Below are 10,878 nucleotides of genomic sequence, written 5' to 3'. Positions count from 1 at the left end.
CTCACCAGCTCTTCCCCCCCTCCCGATCACCTGCACCTCCCTGGCTCCGCGTCAGGTTCTCTGAAAATACCCGTCAGCTGGGACAAAAGGGCCCCCGTGTCACAGACCACGCCGCACCTCTGCAGCGTCACCTCACGCAGATTGGTGAAAGGAGGGCTGTGAGGTCGTTCCTGGTGACCGGAGACGTCGGCCGGTGTGGCTGGCAGCTAGTGAAGTCACCTGCCACCATGCTGTGAGGCTGGCCCCGGGCAGTGCCAGTGGCCTCGGAGAACCAGGGAGGTCACGGCCCCTCCAGCCGACAGTTTGCCTCACTGCTTGGTTCAGGAGTGCGGACGGTGTGACCCGAGGACAGAACAGTGGCCGGCGTGCCCGCCCGTCTCCCGGCACTGCCTCCCGCCTCCCTTCTGCTGACTGAGCGTCAGAGGAGAATCCCGAGGTGTGTTTTGGGCCTGTCTGTGCAAACACACTAGCTCCCTGAGAGCCCTGGAAGCACATGGTGCCTAAGGAGCTCGTGCACAAAAGGCTCGTGAAAAGCGAGGAGGACTGGACCATGGGGAGCCCCCCCCCACGTTTGTGTCCCCATGGCACGATCGCTGAGCTGGGTTGCCCCCGATGGAGGAAAGGTCAGCCACACGCCCAACCTCCATCCACATTTCATCTTTCCCCCGCCCCTCCACTCTCTTCCGCCAAGCGCCCCCCTTTTCCGTTTCGAGGTCCTGCACGCCTGCCAGACCAGCGGTCCGCACACGAGGGCCCCCTGACAAAGCCCGGCCCACCCCCTGTTTGCATGGAGCCCACGCTTTAAGAATAGGCCTTACATTTTTAAATGGCTGCATTTTAAATGCCCATTTCATAGCGTGTAATAGCTTGGTGCACTGAGCCTGAAACACTTACTATCTGGCCCATTAAGAAAAAGTCTGCTGACCCTGGTATAGACTGATCACCTCATTCCCAGAGCCCTGCACACACTGTCACCTCCAATACTTTGCAGGGTGACGCCACTTCCATGTTCTCAATGTGTGCGTGCCTGCCCCCGTGTGGCGATCCTGAGAAATTGCAGACACGTGTCCTGGGGCACGTCTGAGCTAAGTCTGAGGGACCAGCCAACTTCAGGTTTTGCCCACACACACTCCTTGAGCATCAAGCCCCAGCCGTTGGACACAGAAGCTCTCAAGGTCATCATTTCCTTTTTGAAGCAGTAAGAATAACCACCGTCCACGCACAGGGCTGCTGTGAAGACGAGCCACAAGTCCCCAGAGTGCGGGATAAACTGCAGGGGACAGGCTGAAGGCAGTGGCTGCCCCGTCACCACGCCACACTCCATGGGTAAAGGTGTAAAAACGCCCCCAAGTGGGACTCAGAATGAGCCAATCTCTAGGCAGACTCTTCGTAAGCCAGGGCCCGGTACCTCTATGCTGCCCATGGGCCCCTCCCCTCAGCGTCCTGGCCTCCCCCAGCCCACACTGCCCCCCCCAGAGGAGAGGAGGCGGGGGCCCCACGGTCCCCTCCTCGCTGCCCACCGGAGGCCCTGCGTCCCTTTCCACAGGAGTGTGGGTCCCCGGCAGCCTGGGCAGCGGCGCCCCTCACCTGACAAGCTGAAGTTGGACTGGTGCAGGTTCCTGATGGGCGGAGGCTGGTGTTTGGAAGGCGAGGATTTGGCAGAAGGAGCGGGAGTTGCATATTTGGGTGTAGCTGGCACCTCGTACACGGGGCCGTCGTACATGCCCCTGGGGACCCCTTGCAGTCCGGAGACCTGGACGGAGGGAGGGGAGGGCGACTGAGGGGCAAGGCGCACAGGTGGTGCCGACTCAGGGCCCTGGGGTCGCCTCGGGGGTGCATGTGCACACACACTCCACATGCACATGGGTGCACACCTGCAGAGCCCACACACTCCACAGACACACGTGTGCACAGATGCACACACAATTCACACGATCCTACACATAAAGAAATGCACGTGTGTACACCATCATATGTACATGCGCACACACACATGTGTACATGCAGGCGTGCACACATGCACACAGGTTGGCCTTTCTGGCAAACGTCTGCCCTTTAGTGTGGGAAGCAGGTCATCACGGCAACAGCAGGGACCCAATTAGGGAAGACAGTGGACCACAGTGGGGGTTTATCTGAGGTGTGGGCAGCTCCCCCTCCAAGGTGGACTACAGATGGGCCGGAGCCTGCTCCATGGCCTCTGACCTTCCAGGGTCAGTGCTAAGACTCTTCGAGGAAAGGAGGGAAAGAGGTGCAGAATGGAGGGGAAGGAGGGTGCTGGCCACCCCTCCAGTTCGCCGGGGGCCGTGTATTCTCACTGGACGGCCACACTGTGGGCTCCGTGCTTTCCTAGCTGTGGGCTGGTCAGCCCTTCACGGTGCTGAGCTCCGGGGCTCTGATCCGCCGGAGGGACTGCACGGGGCCGGTGCAGAACAGTGCACCCTGGCCAGCCACACCCAGCACCCGCCCGCCCCCAGGTGTGCATGCCCCTGTACGGTGTGCCTGGCCTGGGGGCCCCGGAGGTCTGGCTCTGACTCCGGCCGGAGCGGCAGGCAGGACACCGTGCGGGGCGCACCAGGGCCCGGGGCGCACCTTGTTCCGGATTCTGACGCGCTGGTACAGGTGCTCCGGGAAGGGCTTCCGCGGGATGAAGCGGCCCAGGCCCTTGCTGACACTGAGGCTGCCGTCCTCGAAGACGATCTTGCCCTGGCTGACGACCACCAGCGGGGAGCCGTGGCACTCCATGCCCTCGAAGATGTTGTACTCCACAGCCTGCGGCGAGAGCGCGCTGAGCCCTCGCGGCCACCAGGGGGCCCCAGGCGGCAACTGCACTGCTCAGACCCCCGGGGGCGCTCCCCTGGGGCTGTGTGACCCCCCACCACCCACCCCTCATCTGCATGACCAGCCCCTCCCTGCTGGGCATGTGGGGGGCGGGGGTGGGGGTGGTGTCTATACCCAAACCAATACTGTCTGACGCAGCAGGAGTGGGAATGCAGCCCCGGGAGTCAGGCGCCATGGCCGCGCTCAATAGAACAGGCATTTCTGTGTCTTTGTAAACAACGTGTTTTCGTTAGGATGGGGCAGTTTTCTAAAATTAAACTCCTGGGCCAAGGGACATGAGCGGTTTTTAAGGCATTCGCTAACCTATTGGCAAATCGTTACACCCGGAAGGCCCCAGGCCAACCAACAGTACATGGGTCACGGAGGGGTGTGTGTGGGGGGGTCCTACAAGGTTTCCTGTGTGCGAAACTGCCCCCCCAGCAATGGGGAGGGTCATTTTTATATTTCCTTCCTCCCTCCCTCCCTTCCTTCCTTCCCTCCCTCCCTTCCCCCCTCCCTTCCTTCCACTTTGAAAGACACTCCCTTAAACCACACATTCTTTCCCTCACTCCTAAAGTGACTATGGCTAGCACTAGCCGACTGCTTTTGGTTATTGAAAAAGGGGGTCAGGTACCCAGCAAACAAACTCAAAAGGCTGAGACGGCACGCCTTTGAACAAGTCAGCCCCTCTTCCTCCTCCGACAGAGACCGCTGCCTCGGGCAGATTTTTCTGCCCCCCCCCCCCCCCCCAAGTTTCCGAGCTCGAACCCCGGTCTCGGGCGTGGCAGGCGCTTGCTGCAGCTCTGCCCCCGCTCAGCAGCGTGCACACCAGCACACAGGTGTGGCTTCCAGGTGCTTCTAACGTCCACTGGCCTGCTGGACCGCATCCCCCCACGGGCATGTGCTGTCAGTTTCCAATCCGGCCCCAGGGAGGAGCTATCCGGTGGCTTCCCCGCCTCTGCGGACACGCCCCGGGCTGAAAGGGCCGTGAGCCCGCATGGCAGGCGTGCCCCTCTGCTGGAGGTGGAGTCTGGGGCCCAAGAGGAAACGGGTTCCGCCTTTGATGGGCCTGCCCTCCGAAAAGGCGGCCCCGGTTTCAATCCCCAGCAACACCCTGAGCTGGCCTGCCTCCTGTGAACCCCGGGCGCTCAGTCCCCGGCCAGGTGAGGGAACGCCCCTGACCATCGCGGTGTGCACCTGGTTTGCACCTGGTTCACTACAAGTGCGACTGGGTCTGCTTTTAGGTGAATGTAAACCACGTGCACATTTCCCCTGCGCCACAGCTTTGCATTCCTGCACGCCTCTGTTGGCTGGGTTCTGGGGATGGGTGTCTGAGTGCGGTCCCTCCGCGTCCTCAGGTCCGCTGGACGAGGGAAGGGGTCCAGGGCCCGAGAGACAGAAAGCACAGAGACACCGCCCACAGGCTCGGGGCCTGGGACGAGGGCATCAGCATCCCCCCCCAAGGCTGTGCACCAGCACGACCCGCTCCTGGGGGGGGGGGGGCAGCCCTATCCCTTGCTGACTCTGAGCAGGGGGCACGGGACAGGGCAGGAGGTTTCTCAACCAGACCCGAGCGTCTCCGGGTCCATAGCTCAACCGAGGACACACGCACCGGAGCGGGTGCTGCCGCTCTGTGAGTCTGAGAGTTTCCGCCAGCGCCCGAGACCGGGGTGGGATGGGGAGCAGACGGGGCACGTGCCCGTCAGAGCCGCCGAGCCAATCCCGCCGCAGCCCCACCTCTCCCATGGGCGGGGACCCTGAGTGGCCGCGTCCCCCCAGACGTCGGACTGCAGCAGCCCGGCTGCACAGTTCACAAACCCTGTCTAACCAGATGTTTCCAAAAGGCTGCAAAGCCAGGCTTGTTTGCCCCAACCGGGGCTGCCCGGGGTTCACACCAACACTCACCGACTTGTGGCTCTTGGCTGTTATGGTCTTCACCTTGTCGGGGTCCCAGATGACCACGTCGGCGTCCGAGCCCACGGCGATCCGCCCTTTCCTGGGGTACAGGTTAAAGATCTTGGCTGCGTTGGTGCTGGTGACGGCAACAAACTGGTTCTCGTCCATTTTGCCGGTAGCCTGAGGGCGGGAGGCTCGGATGAGAAGACCGCCCCGTACCAGGGCGGGGGGAGGGCCCGCCGGCACAGGCCGAAACCTGGCGAGGAGTCTGCCCTCTCCTCCTCTCCGCAGCCGCCTCATCGGGGCAGAGACCGCCTCAGCCGCTCACGGGCACACGGACATTTGCGTAACAGCCACTGCGGCATCTCGTCAGTGTCACTGGGCCCAGGCTTCTAGAATGTTCCTGGGGGGTGGGGGAGATGGGGTGCCGCCTTACCACCGCCTTGTCCCAGACGACGGTCATCCGCTCCTCGATCCCGTTGACGCCCTCGGGGATCAGAGTGAAGTTGTCCTTGCCCACCGCCTTCTGGGAGGTGCTGTAGGGACAGTGGCCGCTACCCGTGACCTGCAGGTCCCCGCTGGCAAGAACAAAAACAGGGAGGGTTCGAAGCTGCCTTCAGGTTCAAGGGCAAACCCCAACTTCAGGCGCTCAACACGGGCTGGAACCTAACAGCCCAGAGAGGTTCTGGGGAGACGGCTCGGGCCACGTCAGGGACCCTAGGGAGTAAGTGATGTCGGAAGGCCCTTTGGCCATGGGGGCTGGCTGCTCACCGGAAGGAGCCCTGGGCACGGGGAGAAGGTTCTAGGTGAGTGCTGGCTCTGGGCTGGTCTGGACAAGGCTCCCCAGGCCAGCCTCCTCTTCCTCACTTGGAAGTGGGGGACCCGGCCAGCAGAGGGGCCAGGCTATCCTGCCCTCAAATGCTCCGATCCAGGGGGCCGGCCGGGGAGTGGGGGCCAGAGCAGGCTCTGCCTGCGGGATGTGGGGGGCTTGTGCTTCTCACTTTGTGAGGAGAGAACCCTGGGGGTCCCCGGGAAGGGTGGGGGCCTGGTCTGACTTAGGTGTTAGAATATCCGGGTGCCTGCTGGGAGCACACAGGGCCACGGGGTGGGGGGGGTGCTGTATGGGAGAAGACAAGCCTGTCGGGACAGAGAGGGCGGTAGCCCGAGCCCAGATGGCCACAGCCACAGGGGCGAGAAGTGGCCAGAGTCCAGAGCCCTTGGTCAGCATCCTGCCAACCCCTGGCTGTGGGGCTCAGCCTTGTCGTGGGGGCCTGTGTTGAACTTGGCCTTGGCCTTGGAGCTGCCCCCCGCCCCCTGGCACCAGGCTGCCAGCGAAGAGGAAGCCGTTGGCTGAGCAAGCCCAGGGTTTCGCATCTTTGGGGGGACCCAGATCTCCGCGGCAGGCACACACTCTCGACCCCTGAGCGGCTCCCGAACAGAAGCCCCATCCCCTCCCCGCCCACCACGCGAACTCCCACGCATCCCGGGGCTCTGGCCGGCTGTGGCCGGCTCCCAGAAGCCTCTGCGAGTCTCCTGGCGCTGGGGGCGAGCCTCTGCGCCTGCCCTTCTCTCCCAGCCCCGAGGGCTCTCCCCTCGCCTGGCTGTGTGCACAGAGGAGGGGTGACCATGGCTGTGTTCCTACTGTGTGCGTGCAGCGCGGCACACAGGCCACTCAGTGAGCCCGAAATTCCAGGCCCTTGCTCACACTGTCTCTGCCAGCCCTGCCGACACGCCAAGCCGGGCAGAGGGGCATCACAGGTGACGAGACCTGCCCACAGCGGCACAGCCCTCCGTGCTCCTGACCCTGGCTGCTCCCCGATATCCACGGTGCGGCGGCGGGGGGCAAACAAGGGAGCTCCCACAGTCGCTGCGGGAGCAGAGGCGGCAGCACACAAAGGAAGGGCTCCTGGAGGCCTGTCGTGAACAACGGGAGCTGCGTGCTGAGCCCTCCCTGCCTCCAGCCCAAGGCCTGGCCCTCCCTGCCTGAGGCAGCCTGGTCTCCGCCCTTCAGCCCTTGGACCCTTCTCCCTCCGCCCCAGAAGCCCCCGCCCGCTCTCACCAGGCCAGCAGGGAGGTCAAGTGGTCGGGCGTGGTGGGGTCCGGGCTCAGGGGAGGGGAGGTCACGAACGCCGCGGCCTTGGCCCAGTTCTTGCTCCAGTAGTGGGTGCCGTCGGTCCCCAGGCTGGCCGCGATGGGCTCGCCGAAAACCAGGGGGCCTTGGGGGCAAACACAGACGAGCACGGTTAAGAGCGAAAGGTCTCTCGTGGGAGGTGCGCGTGTGAAAAAGGAGGAGGTCTCAGCTGGAGAAAACAGGTCGGCTGAAGGGGATACATCGTCCGTCCTCCTGCCAGGCTTCGCCCCAGAGAGCCCGCCCCCCGCCCCCCGGCCCCCGGTGACGCGCACAGTGAGCATTTGCACTGGCCACGAGGCACCCAGTCGTGTCCTGCTGTGCGGTCAGGGTTCTGCCAGAAGCGGACCGCCAAGCGAGGGGTCAGGTTCAGGTGTCACACTGGGGAGGTGATCCCAGCTCACGGCGGCTGGGGACTGAGGATGTGACGCAGGGGAAGCAAGTCCAGACCTGGAGAGTGACCCCCAAGTCACGGCTGCGGGCACCTGCGGCTCAGTGCACGGGGACCCCTTCGAGACCGCGACCTGCCTCGGAGCCGCCCCGGCCCGGCCTGGGGGCTGGGCCATGCGTCCGACCCTCAGCTCTGCTGCCTGAGCATCCCCCACCCCGAGGTCCCGCCCCGCCTTCCGGGGAGGGGCCAGACCTGCCCCCGCGGAAGGATCCCGGCGGTGCGTCCCGCAGCACTGCGGCAACCACCCAGCCACCCGGCGGCTCGGACACGCCTGCCCGAGGTCCCACACCGCACACGGGCCTCGGGACTCAAATCTAAAACCGCCGGCCCCATCCTTCCTGCCCAAACATGCGGGAGGCCCACGGGGCTGGGGCTCAGCAACGGGCAGTGAGTCTCTGCCCAGGGTGGGGGCTCTGTTGGCGAACTTGAACCTGCCAGACCCGCCCCCCCCCACGCCGTCCTCGGGAAACCAGTCACCGGGCGGCCCACCTTTCTTCCTGGCCAGGGCGATGATGTCGGCCGCGCTCTTGCTCATGACCTTGGTGATGTACACGGGGCAGTTGACGCGGCCGGCGATGGTGATGGCCCGGAACACGGCCTCGGCTTCCAGCTGGGGGGGACACAGCAGACCCCCGGTCACCGGAGGGCGGGGGCGGGGGCCGCCGTCCCCCACCCCGAGTCCCCAGGGCTCTCCTGGGGCCGGAGGGCTCCCGTTTCCCTTCCGCGTGGTCAGAGGAAACCCTACTGCCCCAGAGGAAGGGAAAAGAGTGTAGGTTTAAACGAAGAAAGAAAATGTTAAGCCAGAGTGGGTTTGGTTAGAGGGCTGGAGGCAGGATCACGTTCTCACCCCGCTGGGAAGAACTCTGCACGTTCTGTTAGGAGGAGGTAAGCTAGGCAGCGTCGACAGGGCCCTGGGGTGGTCGGTCACGCATTTAAATTCCTGATGTGAGCGAGCCCCCTGGGCCGCCGTGCCTGCCTTCCCTCCCGCCACTCCCCCAGCTGAACCCGCCGGCCGCTGGGCTGGGTCTCTGCCCCTCCAGGCCGGCGCTTCCTGAACAACAGGTCCAGCTACGTTCTGCACAGTTGTAATCCCCAGCCTGTGCTGCCCCAGGCGTGGTCCTGCTGCCCCCACGCAGCTCCGGCAGTGGCGTCCATGGGGCCTGAGTCTGTGAGCACCGCTGCAGGCCAGCCCTGACCTCTCACTGGGGACCAGGAGCAGCAGCTCGTGGGCAGTGGCGCCCCCATGTGGAGCCCCGGGGGAGGGGTCTGTCTCCTCCAGCTGTGTCCCCAGGTGTCCGGCACCGCCCGGGGCCCAGAGCCGGGGAGGTCTGGGAGGACAGACGGATGTGATGAGGACACAGAGCATCCTCAGCTCAAGGGCTTCCCGGATACCCTGCCTGCCTTCCTCTTCCCGCCCTGCATGCCCGCAGACACAACTGTGCACGCACACCCCCACATAGGCGTGCAATGTGCACACACATGCTCTCACACACAGGGCATGTGCCGTTTGCACGTGCACACACGCTCACACACTCGTATGCACACACTCAGGCTCACGCACACGCTCACACACTCTGCTGCCCCCAGGGGCGTGCACCCTTTCCCAGTCCCGGGAGCACAGCGGGCAGCACGCGGGGGCAGCTGTCCCACGGGCACGAGGCCTGGGACGTGTGGCTCCGCCTCCACACTGAACACACCAAGTCCTCGGTCCTTATCCAGTGTGGACACCCGACTGTCCCTGGGGCCTGGCGTGATGTTCCGCCTGGGCTGCCCGGGCTCTGGGGGCAGGGCCCCTCCCTGGCGCTTCGGACGGGCCTGCAGCTGGCCAGGCGCCGGAGTCAGAGGCAGATCCCGGGGGGGCCCTGTGTGCTGGCACGCTCACAGAGGGGCGCAGAGTGGGGCGGTGGGGGGGGAGCGGGGGCTCTGGCTGGGCTGTCCCAGGGGGAACAGCATTGGGCAAGTGTGGCGCTGTCGGGGTCACACCCATGCAAGACCCCTTTACCTCCTCGGGTCTGCTCAGAGCATGGCCCTCGGGCCCCGTGATGCCCATCTCCAGGATCCGCTTTTGTTCCTGCAAGACAAGGACAAGGCATCGGTGACCCCAGAACATCGGAGCTGGGAGGGGCCGCTCCTCTGACCACCCCTCCCTCAGGAGGACCAACAGAGGAGCCCAGAGCGGCAGGGGTCAGCAGGCTCTGACTTGGGCCGGAGATCCGGTGCCCCTGCACCCTCACTGTGCCTGCCCGCCTTCCCCTGGGCCGCCCCGGACACCTGCATCACACCTGCGCTCCATGCAATCCCCCGGGACCAGACAGAAGAGGCGGGGGTGACAGGTGAGCTCAAAGGCCACCCCCACCCTCCCAGGCTCCGAGCCTCTGCCACAGGGCTCTCCCTCGGGGAGACAGGTGACACCCAGATCGAAGCTCTCCAAACTGGGAGACCCGCTCCAGGCCCGTCTCTGTGACTCAGGGCCACTGGGCAAGCCCCAGGCCTCTCCCCCTCACGCTGGGGACAAGCGTGCCCGAGTTCCCGCCGTGAGTTAGTGAGGCCGCGTGTGTAAGCCGGCAGCGCAACACCTGGCGTTTGGTCGGGGAGCCGCTCCCGGCAGCCGGCTCTCAGGGTCTCTCCACCGTGCCCCCTTCCCGGAACCGCCCCCCCCTTTCCTGCGGGAGGCCTCTGCCTCGAGTTCATCGTCGTGTGACCTTGACGTGGCTCCCAGAGGGAACGGCCCAGATTCAAGCCCATTTGCTCTGAGGTTTTCTCGTACCAGGAACACTTCCATTTCTCCAAAACATTTCCTTTTTTCCTTTGCGAAGACATCAGCGGTGTGGGTGCTAATTTTAACCTCCGCCGTTTCTAGGGCCATCACTCTTGCCGGGAGCCTGGGTCCCGGTCCCCCATGGGAAAAACCCCAATTCCCGCAGCCTCCGTGGTTATCACGCTTGAGCTTACGATGGAGGCGGCCGGGAAGCGACTTCCAGAGCTCATGGTGGGCAGGTCTGAGTGAGCCACGGAGCAGTTCCCACTGCCGGAGGGGTGCGTGCATAAATAAAGGTGTAGTGAGCGGGACAGAGCCCTGTGGGGGGTTGTGGAAACACCAGGGACTCTTTCTATGGGAGAGACAGGCGGAGGGGGAGGGGAAGGACACACAGACCCCTCAAAATGGGAGCTGTGTTTCTGGAAAAAGACCTCAGGCCGAGCACCCGCGGGACTTCGCTCCCCCAGAAACCCCGCTGAAGGGTCAGGGAAGCGCACAAAAGCCGAGAGAGTGCACAGGAGACAGCAGAGGCCACGCCCGGGGTCTGCAGAGCAGACGTCCGGGAGGCAGCAGACGCCTGGAGCCCGGGGAGCGGACTCTGAAGTTCCCGGTGGGGAGTGGAGGAGCCCCGCATGTAAAGCTCAGCACGGGGGCTCCAGGGGGTCCCCCAGTTTCACTGGGAAACCATTGAGCAGTAGCTGCTGGCACTGAGTGACACCGCCACCACCCAGCCATCCCACTCCTGGGGACCCACGGACAGGTGTGAACGTGTGTGTAACAGAACATGTGTGTGTAACTGAACCAGCAGGGCCACGGATGGGAGCTTAG

The 10,878-nt window shown here is 64.5% G+C and overlaps 1 protein-coding gene across 3 annotated transcripts in view; it reads right to left on the bottom strand.

Annotated features, from left to right (window-relative positions):
• Positions 1 to 10,878, bottom strand: part of CRMP1 (collapsin response mediator protein 1) — a 46,358-nt gene that overhangs the window by 1,971 nt on the left and 33,509 nt on the right. For all 3 annotated transcript variants that reach the window (XM_028506663.2, XM_036018667.1, XM_036018677.1), the window contains exons 7-13: positions 9,295 to 9,363; positions 7,782 to 7,902; positions 6,773 to 6,929; positions 5,150 to 5,291; positions 4,723 to 4,893; positions 2,590 to 2,769; positions 1,588 to 1,753 (exon numbers count right to left, since the gene is read on the bottom strand). In XM_028506663.2, the coding sequence (XP_028362464.1) occupies positions 1,588 to 1,753; positions 2,590 to 2,769; positions 4,723 to 4,893; positions 5,150 to 5,291; positions 6,773 to 6,929; positions 7,782 to 7,902; positions 9,295 to 9,363 (1,006 nt within the window). The remainder of the gene's footprint in view (positions 1 to 1,587; positions 1,754 to 2,589; positions 2,770 to 4,722; positions 4,894 to 5,149; positions 5,292 to 6,772; positions 6,930 to 7,781; positions 7,903 to 9,294; positions 9,364 to 10,878) is intronic.

The sequence above is a fragment of the Phyllostomus discolor genome, chromosome 1 (assembly GCF_004126475.2).
Source record: "Phyllostomus discolor isolate MPI-MPIP mPhyDis1 chromosome 1, mPhyDis1.pri.v3, whole genome shotgun sequence".
NCBI classification, from domain to species: Eukaryota; Metazoa; Chordata; class Mammalia; order Chiroptera; family Phyllostomidae; genus Phyllostomus; species Phyllostomus discolor.
This window is presented reverse-complemented; position numbering and strand designations above follow the sequence as displayed.